This window comes from Gordionus sp. m RMFG-2023, chromosome 2 (genome assembly GCF_954871325.1).
Source record: "Gordionus sp. m RMFG-2023 chromosome 2, tfGorSpeb1-WG-v2, whole genome shotgun sequence".
In the NCBI taxonomy this organism is placed as follows: domain Eukaryota; kingdom Metazoa; phylum Nematomorpha; class Gordioida; order Chordodea; family Parachordodidae; genus Gordionus; species Gordionus sp. m RMFG-2023.
In genome coordinates this window covers 48,752,357-48,768,496 of record NC_088776.1, presented here as the reverse complement: position 1 = coordinate 48,768,496, position 16,140 = coordinate 48,752,357, and the positions used below count along the sequence as shown (strand labels likewise).

Sequence of the window (16,140 nt, the reverse complement as noted above, 5' to 3'; positions counted from 1 at the left end):
AAAATTTAAGCCAGACCAGGCCTGAAATTTTTTAAAAAATATTAGGCCCGATTCAGCTTGAACCGAAATTATTTTTTAAAAATAGACCCGACCCCGTGATCTGCTTAAATAGCCTTATTCTTCTTTTGTTTAAAAATATAAAATACAGACCAATAAAATAATAATTAAAATATTTAAAAAAATGTTTCTCAGTAGTTTTCTTAATACATTCGATTTGAAATACATTCTAATAAAAAAAAAGCATAGTTCACTTCCATTTTTGAGCTATCTTTTTATCTAGAATGCTAAAGAATTTATAACCATACACGAGAGCAAGTACTAATTAACCTTTTAAAGTTAGCTAGTAAAAGGTTGAGAAAGCCTCTTTAAGCCATTGACCATATAAAATTTTTAATTGAAACCAGGAGCATAAATTTAAAGAAAACTAAAATAGATTATACCCATAGAATTATTCATGAGAATGTCTCCGAGAATTGCTGAATCATTATTTATATAATCCATTCCGCTCATTTCTAAAGTGGCGTTAACTTCATTTCGGGCAGGGCTAGACCTACTATATTTAGAGTTAAAATTGCTGGTTTTGAGGTGGAACATTTCGTCCTGACTAGAAAAAGAGGAAAGGGTGGCGGCAGGAATCAAAAAGGATTCTAGGTTAGAAGTGGAGCCGTAATATGATGAAAGATTGGAAAGAGATGCGCAAGGCGGAACCAACATATCAGGGGCAACAGTGTTGTGATTACCCAGGCTATGGGTTGTAGAGTTATCGAAATCATGCATCATACCCGAATTGAGGGTCAATTTATCACTGTTGTCATTTTTCAGTAATATATGTGAATGTGAATTAGTGAGAGAGTGATTGTTGAATCTGAAAGCACAGGATTGGGGAGTCAGATAAGAATCGTTGGACCTAAAAATCAAGGGGGAAAAACGTTTATAATATTCAATAATTAGGATTTAATAAATGACATTTTATGTGAACATAATATATGAAGGGCGAAAAAAATTTGTTGCCTTTAACCATGATGACGACTAGTGTCTTATTTATTATAAAAACTATTAACACAAAAATAAAAATTTATTGTACAATGTGTATTCATATTACAACGACAACCACTTATAATTTATATATTATATAAAAAGATAAAGAAAATATAAGATTTGAGCTATTTTAAGGTTATTTAAAAAATATTATAATCACCTCTCATTTATCCGATTAAGATTATTTTCCTGAGATTTTGCTCGTCTGTAGGAAGTAGACATAAATTGTTCATTTGCAAAATTGTTATCATTAAATTCCGAATTACCTTTTTTTTGTAATTTAATACCTTTTACTTTTATATTATAACTTAGAATATCACATATTATATAAAACTAAATTTTAGCGCACTAGTTAATTTTACTTTTAACATACAAAAAAGGAAGAATATATAATGTAGCAAAAGAATTATCACTTAGCATTAAATTTAATTAATTAGTTTGTTTATAAGTTTGAGAAAATTTTCTAAAATTGACAAATCACTCATAAAACTCTTCTCTTAAATTCCCAAAATACCCGAGGCGTAACGGTCCAAAAATTTTTGTTCGTTATAAGACGCCGATAAAAGCTTTTGACAGGGAGAAAAATCTATCGTTTGAGCCATTGCATAGTTGGTGGATCGAGTCTAAAATTTAAAAAGATTTCCAAAGATAATGAAGTATTTATGTATATAAAAAATTAAGCTCTGCGAAAGCAACTCTGAAGAATTCTCGGGTATTTATTATAGAGTGGGAGCCATTAGAAACCTGTCCCATGTGGTGTGCTATTAAAAATACTAATCTTATGTAATACTGAAAACTTTTTAAAATCAAAATACAATTAAATAGATGATTAAAAACATGTTATATTTTGATAATGATGAATTTTTTATTGTCAGTCCCTTTATCTTACATGTTAAGTGGAAAAAATGTAGATATATTTACAAAAGGATGATGCTGCCTATTAAAGTTTCGGCCTGTGGTACTAGCAGAGGGCGAATAATATGAACTGAAATCGCTCATCATGGGATCCTTGTTTATATCTTCCTCATTCTAGTAATAAATTTATATGTAAAAATTTTAAAAATAAATTATTATCAAAAAATTACTCGTTCCATAAGATAATTAAAAAAAACATTAATTAATAAAGTATAATCTATTATATCATTTCTCAAGATTGGCTAGAAATTAAAAGTTAAAAATGAAGTTACACTATAAATTATGATATTTTTCAAAATTAAAGAACTAAAAATTGGAAAAAATTATACGAAGTTATACACTGTATTTTTTATTTTATTACGCTAGAATTGTAAGAAGAAAAAGTTGGGTTGTAATTATGGACGTTTGTAGACCCGGAGATAGCCAAGTAGCCAGTGCTACTGTTATAACTCTGGATTGGAAAATCATTGATTGGCTCGTATAAAGTAGCGAAGGACCTACTTTTATCCCTAGAGCCAAAATGTTGGTCGTTATTTTGAGCATAAGTTTGCTGCAAGTACAAATGAATAATTGTATAATTGTAATAAAATAATTACCTTATTAATGATTTAAAATAAGCAAATAACGTAATATATCAATTTATTTATATAATATACATATAGGGAGGTATTGCTAGGATTCAATGAGGAGGAATTTATTTGAGTCGGTGAATTCTTATTAATATTGATATCAAAATCGAGGGTATACGACAAATTAGGGCTGATATTATTTTCGTTCGGTAAAGCGGAGTAGTCTATAAAATTTAAAAAAAAATCAGAATGGATAAAAAACATTAAATTTGAATAAAAAAAGGAGAATCAAATGATTTAATGGCCCAAGATATGATATTGCCAAGTTGATTTGGTATATATAAGATGTGCACAAAGGCCTGATGTTAGATAAGGTGTTGTCCTAAAGCTATAATGGTAAATTTCACAATTTTAAAATTTGTTTAAAGCTAAAAATTATTTATGTAATCTGATTTTCTCTAAAATCATGAGATATAGGGTCTTTATACTATAAAAAACACGAGTATTTAAAGTATCTAGATACAAAAATGCCCGTATAATAATTATTTACCATACATTTTTACTCAATTATTTTTCGTTATTTGTTAAAAAAAGTATTTAAATTTAATATTGTTCTAGTTTTTCCAATTCAAGACAAACGTTAATATTTTATATTTCGGATGATAAAAATATGCTAAATTATTATATCTTTTAGTTAAAAAGAAATGTTTATGGTTCCACGGGCAATAGAATAATTCTTCGTACAAAAACAATAATTTCTTTATTCAATTTTAAAATAAATTCAAAACTTTCGTATAAAAAATATAATTCTTTTATTTAATTTACAATTAAATCCAAAAACTTTCGTATAAAAATATAATTCTTTTATTTAATTTACAATCAAAAATCAAAGACTTTTTAATTCTAATCATCATGACTTTTTTTCCTTCATACATAATAATAAAAAAAAACATTATTCATTTTAAAAAAATACACAACACTCTCCAACATCAATCACCATATCTCTATCATATACTCATAATTACAACATCTCCCCTCCTTTATATTCCTCTCTCGGCCTCAATTGATCTTGATGCCTACAATATACTATTCCATTGTCATCTTTAACCTTGTATTTAACACTACCAATTATTTCTTCCACCTTGCCGATCGTCCATCGGAATTTTCCTTTGAACATTAAAATATACACTTCTTGTCCCAGGCAAAATTTACTAGATTTCACTACACCTCCAACCTTTTCATTTCCTTCCTTTAACGAATCCAGCATTAACAATGCCCTTCCTCGCAAAAATTTTTCTGCCGGAGACCCATCTTGATTCCTGCTATTATTGTAAAACAATTGCGATAACCATCTTTCACCATCACCATACCTCTCCTTTTTCAACCACGATTTCACCACTGCAACCATTCTCTCGGCCTGCCCATTGGAACTGGGATGATTTGGAGCCGTTATAACATGCTTTACACCGTGCCTCTCACAAAACATCTTAAACGCTACACTTGTAAATGCCGTACCACCATCCCTTACTATTACCATTCCATATTTCCCAAAAAATTCCTTCAATCTTTGTATAACTATAACTGACGTTAGTCCCGACACCTTTGAGCAATCAATCCATTTGGAAAAAGCATCCACTATAAGGAAATAATACTTTTTCTCCCACTCAAAAAAATCTAAATGTATCCTTTCACATGCCTGTGTAGTTTCCTTCCAGCTATCACCCTTCCTCCTTGTGGGTAGATTTGACCAAATATTACAAGTTAAACATTCTCTGCAGACCTTTGTAATATCCTTCTGCATTGACGGCCACCATACATATTCTCTAGCCCATTGTTTCATTCTACTTACCCCTTGATGTCCCGCATGCAACATTCTGACTACTTTATCTCTCAATTTTCGCGGTACTATAGTTCTATTACCTCTCACCAAACAGTCATCTATAATAGTTATTTCTTGTTCCACCAATCTGTATGGATTATCTTTCCTTTCCCAATTTTTTCCGCCTATTAAACATTACTTAATTTTTTTTAACTCCTCATCCTTTATCCTACTTTGTTTTATTTCTTACCAAGTCACTGGACCATTCCTGAAAGATAACTCCCTAATCGCTCCATTATCATAATTATCCTCATCGTTCACTATTTCTTCCTCGAAACATAATCTGGACAACACATCTGGCAAATGATTAATCCTTCCTGGTCTATAACGTACCTCCACATTGAAATTTCCAACTAACAACCACCTTTGCAGTCTAGGAGACAGCATCAATTCCTTATTATCTTTTTTGAATAGATACATTAACGGCTTGTGATCGGTATATATAATGAATCGGCGCCCGATCAGATACTCTCTGCATTTCATGAGCCTAAATATAACCGCCAATGATTCTTTTTCAATAACCGAATAATGCTCCTCCGCCGGTCTGAAGCTTCGCGAAAAATATTTAACAGGCCTTTCCAATATTTGTAAAAGTGCTCCTCCCACACACCTTGCAGAAGCATCCACTGATAAAATCACCTCCAAATCATTATCAAGACATAATAAAATGGGTTTTCTACATATATTATCCTTCAACTCTTTAAAACTTCTTTCCTGAATTTCCAACCATCTGAAAGGTGTATTATCTTTCAATAAGTCATATAATGGAGCGTCGATCTCTGCAAAAGCCTCAATAAATCGATGATAAAAATTTATCATTCCCATAAACGACTGCAATTCCTTCTTGTCCTTTGGCGATCGCATATTTTTTATACCCTCAATATTTTTACTTAATGACGTGACTTCTCTGTCTTCTATTATATGTCCTAAATATGTTACCCTGGTGACTCCAAACATACTCTTTTCTCTATTTTACGCAATCCCCTCATCTTGATAAGTTGTAATACCTTCTCTAATCGTTTATTATGTTCTTCCATGGACCTCCCACTAATCAACAGGTCGTCCATTCCATATAATAAAAAATTCCCTCCATTCCTTGAAAAATTGAATTTCATTGCTCTTTGAAGAATTGAAGCCGATACACTTAACCTGAATGGTAACCGCTTAAAGTTGAACAATCTCTTTTGCGTCGTTATAGTCAACAGTTTACTGGTCTCTTCGCTATAACTTTTAACTGTAAATATGCATTAGCAAAATCAACCTTTGAAAAATACCTGGCCCCTTTTAGACTAGCTAAAATTTCATCGATTCTAGGCAGCGGAAACTTGATCTCCTGAACCCATTTACTTATCGTGATCCGAAAATCAGCACATAAACTCAGAGTACTGGGTTTTCTAATAGGTACTAACGGTGTCGCCCAATTACTATTATCCACTGACTCTATAATTCCCTCCTGCACCCATCTGTTTAACTCTTTTTCTATATCATCCCGCCATTCAAAAGGAACTCGACGAATTGGGCAATATTTAGGTATCGAATTATCTCTCAATTTTATATTCACCTCAAAATTGTTTAATGTACCCAGTTCATTTATAAAAAACTCATTGTAGCATATCAATAATTCATTCATCTCTTGTATATATTTATCTTCCATCACCTTATCCGCTTCCTTCACCATATTATTGTCATTTATTACTATTACTTCATTTCCGTCTTTATTCATCCAAACCTTGTTCCCCTTTTCAATATCTTCTCCAGTATCCTTTATTTCATTATTTTCCCTTAAACCCCTCTCCTTTTCAGAATTCATATTTATATTATCATTATTTTCATTATCCTTTTCCATAGCACCATCATTACTTTTGCATATTTTATCTTCATCATTATCTTTGTTATTATTATATTTGATATTATCTTCTCCCATTGGTAATTTGTCTCCCTCATTACAGTTATTTATATTATTGTCACTAATCCTTTGTAATTGTTCATCATATATTCCCTTTATTCTGTCATCTATATTTAAGAATTTTTCCTCGCCACAATTATCTTGAGAATGGAAATAAGCTATCTTTTCCTTTAATGTTTCCATGGCAAAAGTTTCATTATCAGGGATACTAAAATTATTATTATTTAGTATCTCTTTCAATTCCGAACATACAAAATCTTTCATTACTTTTATACCCTTATTACTAATTTTAACCTCATCCTCTACTCTATTATTACCCCGATTATTATCTCCTTTATACAATTTATCTGCACACGTATATCTCGATAATTTTCAACTTTTATTTTATCTATTTCATTAATCTTATATTTATTATCCTCCTTATTAATACGATTTTTAACACGTTCATCATCAACATATTTCTTAATAATATTACCATTATTATTTTTTTTATTCACACAATTTTTACAAAACTTCCCCTTACTTTTTTGTACCTTAAATAAATTCCACCATGCATTACCTGGACCTAGAATTTTAATATTATCCCAGCCTAATATCGGTTCAGTTTTCTGGGTGGTCAACCATAATTTAATACTACCACCTATACCTGGTACTTTTATTATATAAAATCCTAAAATTACTATTATAGACCCATCAAACTGAGTTACCTTCATCTTTTCCTGTATGTCCCGGCCAAATCTTATTGAATTGCTTAACACTCATGACACTGATTACTGAACCCGTATCATATAATTTTTATCCGAAAATTTTTGGATTTAATTGTAAATTAAATAAAAGAATTATATCTTTATACGAAAGTTGTGAATTTATTTTAAATTAAATAAAGAAATTATTGTTTTTTTACGAAGAATCATTCTATTGCCCGTGGAACCATAAATTCCACATTTCTTTTCATTCTAACTAAAATATATAATAATTTAAATGATGTTAATAATATTTGTTAGAGATACTGATGAAGAAGAAATTGAAAAAAAACAATCAGCTCACACTTGTTTAACTTGGCTTAAAATGTCAGAAAAAAAATAATTTTATTGCTATTAGTTTATTAACATTCAAAGACAAGAAAAGAAATCAAAATTAATATTAGAATACTTATCAACATTACCCCCCCCCACCCAATTTAAAAAAATAAAATATGCATATTAATTGTATCTTGAATGGTATCTGTACGAGATACATTTTAATTTCCAATTTAAAAAAATAAAATATACATATTAATTGTATCTTGAATGGTATCTGTACGAGATACATTTTAATTTTTTAGTTCAAGTATCTGTATCTAAATACTTTTGAAAAGAATCTTTCATCAATTCTTAATCATGTAGCATTAGCTATATTGACATTTTATTATAATATATTATATTTAAGTTATAAATATTAAATCATGGCTATATTAATATTTCAACATAAATAAAACTTTACATTTAAAATAAATAAAAAATGCTGTCACGAGGAAAACACAAATTGGAAGAATTTTTTTTAAAAAAAAATAATACTATAATTAGTTGGAATTCCTCCTCCAATAAGTCCATTTACGTTTCTGATGGGTCCATTCTTAAAATCCTCGATTTTCATTGCATTGTTGATATTATGAGTAATATTATATTTTTCAAAATTATCCAAAAAATTGTTTTGAGCCGTGTTAACAGCTATAGGAGCATTAATATGGGACGGAACATTCAAATACTGTGAGTTATTGCAAGGAGAACTCACGCCGATATCGTTATTCGACATGTGATGAAAGTTTAGCGGAGATGATAATGGTTGAGAAACCTAAGAGTGTCAGTTAGTAATGAATAATAAAATAAAGCAGGTGTCACCAAGGTGAGATAAAAAGGTGCTCCCTCAACCCCTAAATTTAATTAGCGCCTAAAAATCTAAATAAGAACTAAAACCATTGTAATTTTTTTTATTGCTATCTGATGTCGCGAGAATTAACACTTATAGGGAAAATCAATCTAAGTACGAAAATATATCTAATTTGCAAAAAAAATCTTTAAATAATTGTTTAAAGAATACCTCTCTTGAATTGGGAATGTAATTTTCGTTATCCAAAGATAAATGAAGAGAAGAAGGGAAATGTAAGCTGGACAAATCAGGCAACGATCCAGTATTGTTACATTCGTTACTGCCGTTGATATCATTGATATTGTTACAAAAGTCAATATTATTGGCATTATTCAGCGACATGGCAATATTATTTTGAAAGTCATCGTTGTTTTTAGTAGAAATTATCCTAAGAATTAAAAATAGCATTAAGTATTAATGGAATAATTTCAAGTTCAATCATGTGTTAAACGGCTCAATTTTTAAGAAGGGCAACTCAAGATTTTGGCCAAAAAAATATTAGACAAGCCAGGAGATTTTCCTCTGGCAGAAAGGTTTGGATATATATTAACAATCTTGATGCTTGCGTAATAATTTTTGGCTAAAATATTGAGCTAACCGTTTTTAAAAATCAACCGTTTAACAAAACTAGGTCCAATCACATAAAATTCTGTAAAAAAAAAGAAGGAGCTAAAATCATCGCTTTAATATCAAACTCGTGGCTCAAAATGTCTACGGACTAGTCCTATCAAAAATTATACTATATTTGATTTGAAATTTATGAATACGAATAACAAATTATTCGATTAGAAAAACGACTAATTTTAAAAAAATTTAATGAATAATAAATTTAAATTATTCGTAATAAATTATATATAAATTTTAATAATTATTCAAATCATTCGTTAATATTTGAATTATATGAAATATTGGGAATTAAAATTTTCCAAAATTAAAGCCACTCTAATCACATATTTAATTATATCTGGTGCTTGCATATAAATTTTTGTTTAAAATCGTAGTAGTGAACTTCTTGTTAATAATTTCCTAAAACCAAATTAAAGTAAATTGTAAGATTAATCAAACAGTAGGAAAGGATGTTATTTTTTATGTATAAATTTTTTTAGAGGTTGTCAAACTCTGAAAATAGCGCATCTTAAAAGAAAGAAATAATTAGGAAAACTTAACACCCTTTTTTAAAAATATGTTTTGAATTTACAATTAAAATCCTTAATAAACAGGGATGTGAAACCGAACAGGGTTCAGAAATTTAAAATTATTTGGTTGGACATTCTGAGATCACAGACCAAACAGAGACCGTTATGGACAACTCATCGCAACCGGGGTAAAATGGAACCGGGATGGGCTCGGACTTCATTTTGAAAATCGGTCTCGATTAAGTTCCTGTTACCAAAATTTCCGTTAAATAGAGTTTAAAATTCTTGAACCCGGGTTCGGGTTCGAATCCCTGCTAATAATAATAAAATAATCACTAACTTGATTCCAGGGACTTCGCGAGACCTAAATCGATCCGATAGGCCATTAACTTCGCTCATATTCTCACTAAGATTGTTATTTTGGTGCTGATAAATATTTTTCAAAATTTTTTTATTTATAGATCAACATTTAAGTTTGATTTAAATAGAAGCATCAAGATTACACTTTGAAGTTTGTACACGTATAATATAAAAACGTTAAAAACTAGAAATCAAGCGTAATATATTATAAGCGGAAACAGGTAAAAACATAACTTTTAATATGTGCATGCAATACAAATGTATGAGTATAATAAATATAACAAAAGTTTATAACCCTGGGTACACTAAATTCCTCGAGGAACCAAAAATTATAAAATGTCCCAAGAAAACTAATAAATATTAAGTAGGACTCTGGAATCAAACATGTTTAAAGAGCAGGGGGAGGTTATAAAAAATTATTTATTTTTATACAATCTAATAAAATAAAATAGATTAAAATTATACTAATTTCCTTTGGGTATTATTTAATAAAAGAGAATAAACTTTAATCTTATTAAGGTATATTTGCGATAAACACAATTTGAGCATATTGGAAGACGAAGAGCTAGGGTTCAAGAGGGATGGTCGGAGGTTAAAGTGGACTCTATTTTCATTGTGGTGACCGTGGTGGCCGGTTAAAGAACTTGTTTTAGTTTTCGTTATATTACCGACGGGGTACGTTTGGCTCAAATTAGATTGATTTTGTTGATTTTTCACGAGCCCTGCAGGGGTCAACGCTGATTGGACGGATTTGACGGGAGAAACGATATCATAATTTGTCGTCACGCGATAATTCGTTCCAGGAGATTGAGTAAATAATTGTTTAACCATGCAACCGGTGGAGTTATATCTTTTAATAACATTTTCGGTAGTTATATTCTTGCCATTGTGGATATTTTTCTTCTTTTTGCGTTTTGTAGTAACACGGTCGTCTAATCTTATTATAGTGGAAAGGTCGTCAAAATTTTGGATGGTAGAGTTTTTATTAGGCGTTTGGAATTGGGAAATAGGGGTCTTTGAACGAAGTAACTTGGGAGAAACTTCGAAATGAGGAGAGTATTTAAAATACTTTTTTAAAGAGTTTTAATTTTAAGGGAGATGCAGTTGAGGGCGGGTTTAAAAGTCAGCGATAAAAAGGTTACGTGACATGAATTACAACACAAACAGGCATAGAAAATTAATCACGGGTTTATATTTATATACACATATAGCAACAATTGATAACGGTGATTTAAGCGTGCATAATTAGTTTATTGTCAGCCCATAATTATTTGTTCGTAAGCAGTTGCAGAAAAGGGATACATAAAATATAAAAATTTTTTTTTATTAAGAATAGAATTAGGGTTATTAAAAAGCCCGATACACGATTGAGATTTCAGCCAAAATAATAATCTCCAAGCTCAAATAATATTATTTTGGCTAAAATAGTAATCGAATCATTGTTAAAAATCGATTCAAATCGGACTTTTTAATACTCCTAGAATAGATATATTAATAAATGTAGGTTCCAACCAGGGCTCAATAATCAGCATTTTTGATTTTGGGTCTATTTTGGTATAATCAAAATATAATTTTTTTAAAAAAGAAAATAGAGTTAAAAAAAAGATCTGTAATGAGATATTAAAAAAAATTAATTACAATCTAAAAGCTTTTATATTTTGTAGTAGATCTTTCCAATTTTACTACCAAAATAATTTAGAAAAAATAATATTTTTTTATGAAAATTAATGCTTTTGTAATTCGTTGAAAAATATTCACAATTTTTTGAATAATGAAAATTTGATTGAAAATAATCGTGTAACCACAAACAAGGCCGTATCTATGGGAAGAAAATTTGGGAGTCAGTAGCATTAATAAAATTTTTTGGCCCTCAGACAAAAAATTTGATAATCGTTTTTGAGAATTTTAAGTGAGCTCTAATTTATATAAATATTGCATAAATTATTTTATGATTATCAAATCCCCTTCATTTATTACAAATTATTTATATTTTACTAAAATAAATTGTATAAATATCTAATTTATATTCTATGGTGCTTATTCACAAATCACATTTTAAAAATGACGTTAATCTGTTTAATTACAGCATGGGTAAAGGATGCCCAAAAAAATATAATTGAAATTTATACTTTTAAATAAAAGTGTGCCACCTACACAATGTTTCCAAGCGAAAATTTATAGAAAACATTAAAACCCATCTAAGAATGACATTCGCAATTTTCAATGAAAAATATTTTTATTTAAAAGACAGGCATTTATTTTAATTTTTTTTAAATTAAATTTACTTTTGCTTTGGTTGAGCCCTAGTTTCAATTAGCTTATTAGTGTTAAAATAAAGCGCTATAATATTTTAGGTATAAATGTATAAAATGGTAAATTTTTATTATACCGAAGTGAAGGATGGGTCCCACACATTTATGTAAGGATGATTATTGGCTGTAGAAGCATTCGCTTTTCCTAAATCAAGTCAAAATAAAATAAATTTATTTTATAAAACTATTAAATGTTCAAAGTATGATCGGTATAATAGTAAATAGTTAACTAAATCCTTAACGAATGTGTAAGGTATGCACAAACCCCAATTTTTTGAAGGGAAAAAAACCATCACAATTATTATTCCTCTGAATTGTTCCTGCTTATACACTTTTGTCACAAATTCTGTATACTAGTGTTCAAGATTAAACAATGATGTTAAACAAATGTTAGTATTTTTCATAAATGTTTCTCAAGATAATAGTGAATTACAAACCGTTATCATAACGCACCAAATTAGTTTGATTTTGATAAACATGGCCCTTTGGGGAAGGAGAAGGGGATGAAGATGTGTAACTATTATGATCGGTATTGTAGTTCATCGGGTTACGTTCGCCGCCATTATTAAAATATAAATGACTTTGATTGGCGTTATAGTTTGAATGCGTGTTTGTAAAGTGTCTTGCGTCAGGGCTGGTTTCGGCAGAGGAAAGGTCAGCGGGGCTCGAACTTTGATTGAGGGCTGAATCGGAATTAGTTCTTTTAAAATGAAAAGATGTGTTATATTTTACCTATTTAATAACAAATTTACCTCCTCCAGCAGGAATCGGGAGATGGTGGAGAAAGGTAAGGTGAGGTATAGGGACTGCAATCAATCTATTATAATAAATAAAATAATGCATAATCTAAAACCGATGGCATTCAAAGTATATATTTTATTAATAAATATACCTAATACAAAGGGTTTTGATGAATAAAAATGTCAATCATATTAGGAAAAATCAATTTCAAAAAGGAAAAGTTGACATTTAGTTTTACCATAAATTTTCGATATCGAATAGGATTTGCTTCTTTAAAAAAAATAGTTAAATAGGATAGGTCGAAAAAAAATTTTCTATGAATAGGGCAGGACCTGGAAAAACGAATTGACTGAGGGCTCCATTTTATGTTTAAAAAATAGAGATATTTCTATATAGCATTATCAATTATTTTTTAAGCATCTTTAAAAAAAACCCTTTTTATCGATATCTTAAATTTAAGTATTTAGTATAACTATTCAAATGAATCATTAAAAGGAGCATTAATATATATCAGACTTTAATTTTTTTAAATATGCCTTGGCCGGGTTTGAAAATTTTAGAAAAAAAATCCGGGCTGTACTAATGGTACCTCTGCAGGTTTCTGATATATATCATGCAATTTGATTTAGAAAGGTTTCTTTTTTGCTCCCCCTCCTATCCCCAAAAAAATAAAATGAACATAGAAAACTTATAATTAATTTTGTACCCGATTTGTATTATGTTTCCTATCATTGTGAGAAGATCGAGCTCTTTGACTAGATTTGGACAAACTAGATCCTCGATGTCTCGTATTACCAATATTATTATTTTTATTGGCCGCAATGTAATTATCATGTGTACTAGTACCCTTCATGGTATTAAGTGTGTACAAGGCATCCTATTAATTAATTTAAAATTCATAATTAAATTTGATTATGATCATACCTGTCTAAAAAAATAATAATTGGAAATATTATAATTTATCTAAAATCTTATTAAATCAACTAGTTACTTAATGTCATTTTTTATAAAATGGGTGAGAGATGTGATAATGGTAATCTATTAAATATCACGAAACCTAATTATCTTATCCCCTCCCCAATAAAAATCCCTTCTAAATTAATATGGCAAAAAATTTAATGTATCATAAAAATTCTAAGTAACAAAGCTCTTAATCTCGGCGTAATGTTCAATGCTCAGATAAAAAAAAATCATACCTAGTGAAAACACCTTATTTACTTGTACTCGATGTTGTATTCTATTCTATTATTTTATGAATGATTAGGTCAACATTTCCATATTTTATAGTAATCGGTCAAAAGTGTCCTGGACAAAAAGACACTGGAGATAAATACTGTACAAAAATACAACGGAAAAAAAGACACCGGACAAAAATACTCAAATTGTGATAATTTTTTTTAAATGTTAAAAAAAGAGGAAACTTAAAAAAAATATCTTCATTTCTTCCTCGCAAATATTTCATTCTTTATTAAAATAATATTAACCAATGATAATGAGCAGCTGCTGTACATTTTTACCAAATTTTTTTATATAAAAAACTATGTACACATGTGGAGTACTGGAGAAATTTAGGTTTCGGCTAAATGTATTGCCAAACGGTTCATGGCAAGACCTGATGTAGGGTTAATCTAAGCATAAAAGTAGATTATGAGAAATACTAAAAACAGTAAACCCACGCGTTCGTTTTTACTGAACTACGCAGTTCAAGATAAGGTCTGACACCGAGCTTGTGGACCAGATTAGCGGTTGGCTTATGCCTATGCAACAAAGATTTAGTGTTTATATTAGAAAAAAAAATGGCAATTTTCGGTATAATTTTAAGATACATAAGGCTGCTGAAGCAGCCAATAAGTTATTTTAGTTTTTACTGAACTACGCGGTTCAGACTAAGGTCTGATAAGAGCTCGTGGACCGCGTTAGCGATAGATTAAGTTTATACAACAATGATAAGGGTTAGTGTTTATATTAAATGAAGTAAAATAATAATTTTACTTGAGAGCAAACCCAATACATTCGGTAAAATCTAATGAGTTGTGTGAAATAAATTAATAATTTTTTTTTTAAATTACCGTTTCTAAGCATTTTAAAAATTTATTCAAATTGAGGTATTTTTGTCCATTGTCTTTTTGTTATAAGTCATCTGGATTTACTATTTATAAATTAAATTCTATGTATTCGGAATTGAACTTTAATTTATTCAGGGAAAGATAAATATCAGACGATAAATTTTTTAGACAAAGAAATAAATTCGCAAAATATTTAGGTTATCATCTATATACGTTTCATTCAATATCAAGATTAGATGGTAGTTTTTTATTTTTTAAAAAAATATTTTTTTAAATCAAAATGTAAAAGAAATATGGTATTTCTTGCATAATTTATTAATTAACTAAAAAATGTAAATTTTCATTTCATAAATAAGCATAAATAATTGGCAAGTTGATAGAAAGGGGGTTTTTCCAGATATAGCTGCCATTTCTGCGAATATACTATTGTTTATTTTAGAATCTGAATTTTATTTTTTTCCTTACTTTAAATTTTATATTTTCGAAATATATAAGAAAAATTATTAATCAGTCATTGAAGTTAGTTGCAAAAAATCAACGAATTCAGCTAAACCTACATACAGGTGCAGAAGAAAATCGGCTAGGCACTAGGATGCGAGTTTATTTATACGTCCTTGATAGTTCCGCTATATTTTAAGAACACGGGGAACGTGTAGATTAAAACTAAAACTAGATTTAGCTGTTTTTTCATGGGTACTCTTGGCTAAAATTTTGAGTTAATTGTTCTTAAAATTGGACAAATCGAACCGTTTAGCAACACTAAACTCGTTAGACGTTTTAAAATAATCCGTTTCTTTTTGCAGATAATATAATAAATAATATTGTAATATTTTAAACTATTTTTTTAAACATTACAACAAATAAATTTTATATTATTTCCTTTCATTAATTTATTATTATGAAATTATTTATAAAAAAAAAAAAATTATATATACAATTATAAAATAACCATAAACAATAAAAAATATCGGATCAGTTTTTAAAAAAAGATCGGACCGAACCGATATTTTTTCAAAACGCTAAAGATCCTATATTAAATATCGGCACAGCCCTACAAAAAATATAAGATTAATTCTTTATTTATTTATAACAATTGATTTCAAAATTTTGATCAGATAAAAAAAAGTGTTCACACGTTCAACTAACGCAGAGGATGGGAGGGTTGTATTATATTTGATAAATAGAAATGATTGGAGGAATTTTAAAAAAAATTTATTAGATCATCTTCACTAGAGTCTTCATTTTCTCATCAATTTTTTTTTAAAATCTTTATTAGAATTTAATCTAGCTGATGGACATTGAGGTTAAGA

The 16,140-nt window shown here is 29.1% G+C and overlaps 1 protein-coding gene across 2 annotated transcripts in view; it reads right to left on the bottom strand.

Annotated features, from left to right (window-relative positions):
* Nucleotides 1-16,140, bottom strand: part of LOC135925449 (putative uncharacterized protein DDB_G0282133) — a 39,273-nt gene that overhangs the window by 5,770 nt on the left and 17,363 nt on the right. The window contains exons 3-16 of one of the 2 annotated variants that reach the window (XM_065460776.1): nucleotides 13,471-13,641; nucleotides 12,776-12,840; nucleotides 12,461-12,723; nucleotides 12,101-12,168; nucleotides 10,216-10,779; nucleotides 9,692-9,777; nucleotides 8,387-8,603; nucleotides 7,864-8,140; nucleotides 2,610-2,746; nucleotides 2,315-2,503; nucleotides 1,960-2,067; nucleotides 1,553-1,661; nucleotides 1,199-1,304; nucleotides 441-907 (exon numbers count right to left, since the gene is read on the bottom strand). In XM_065460776.1, coding sequence (XP_065316848.1) covers nucleotides 441-907; nucleotides 1,199-1,304; nucleotides 1,553-1,661; nucleotides 1,960-2,067; nucleotides 2,315-2,503; nucleotides 2,610-2,746; nucleotides 7,864-8,140; nucleotides 8,387-8,603; nucleotides 9,692-9,777; nucleotides 10,216-10,779; nucleotides 12,101-12,168; nucleotides 12,461-12,723; nucleotides 12,776-12,840; nucleotides 13,471-13,641 — 2,827 coding nt within the window. The remainder of the gene's footprint in view (nucleotides 1-440; nucleotides 908-1,198; nucleotides 1,305-1,552; nucleotides 1,662-1,959; nucleotides 2,068-2,314; nucleotides 2,504-2,609; nucleotides 2,747-7,863; nucleotides 8,141-8,386; nucleotides 8,604-9,691; nucleotides 9,778-10,215; nucleotides 10,780-12,100; nucleotides 12,169-12,460; nucleotides 12,724-12,775; nucleotides 12,841-13,470; nucleotides 13,642-16,140) is intronic. The other variant, XM_065460777.1, reaches the window with a different exon arrangement.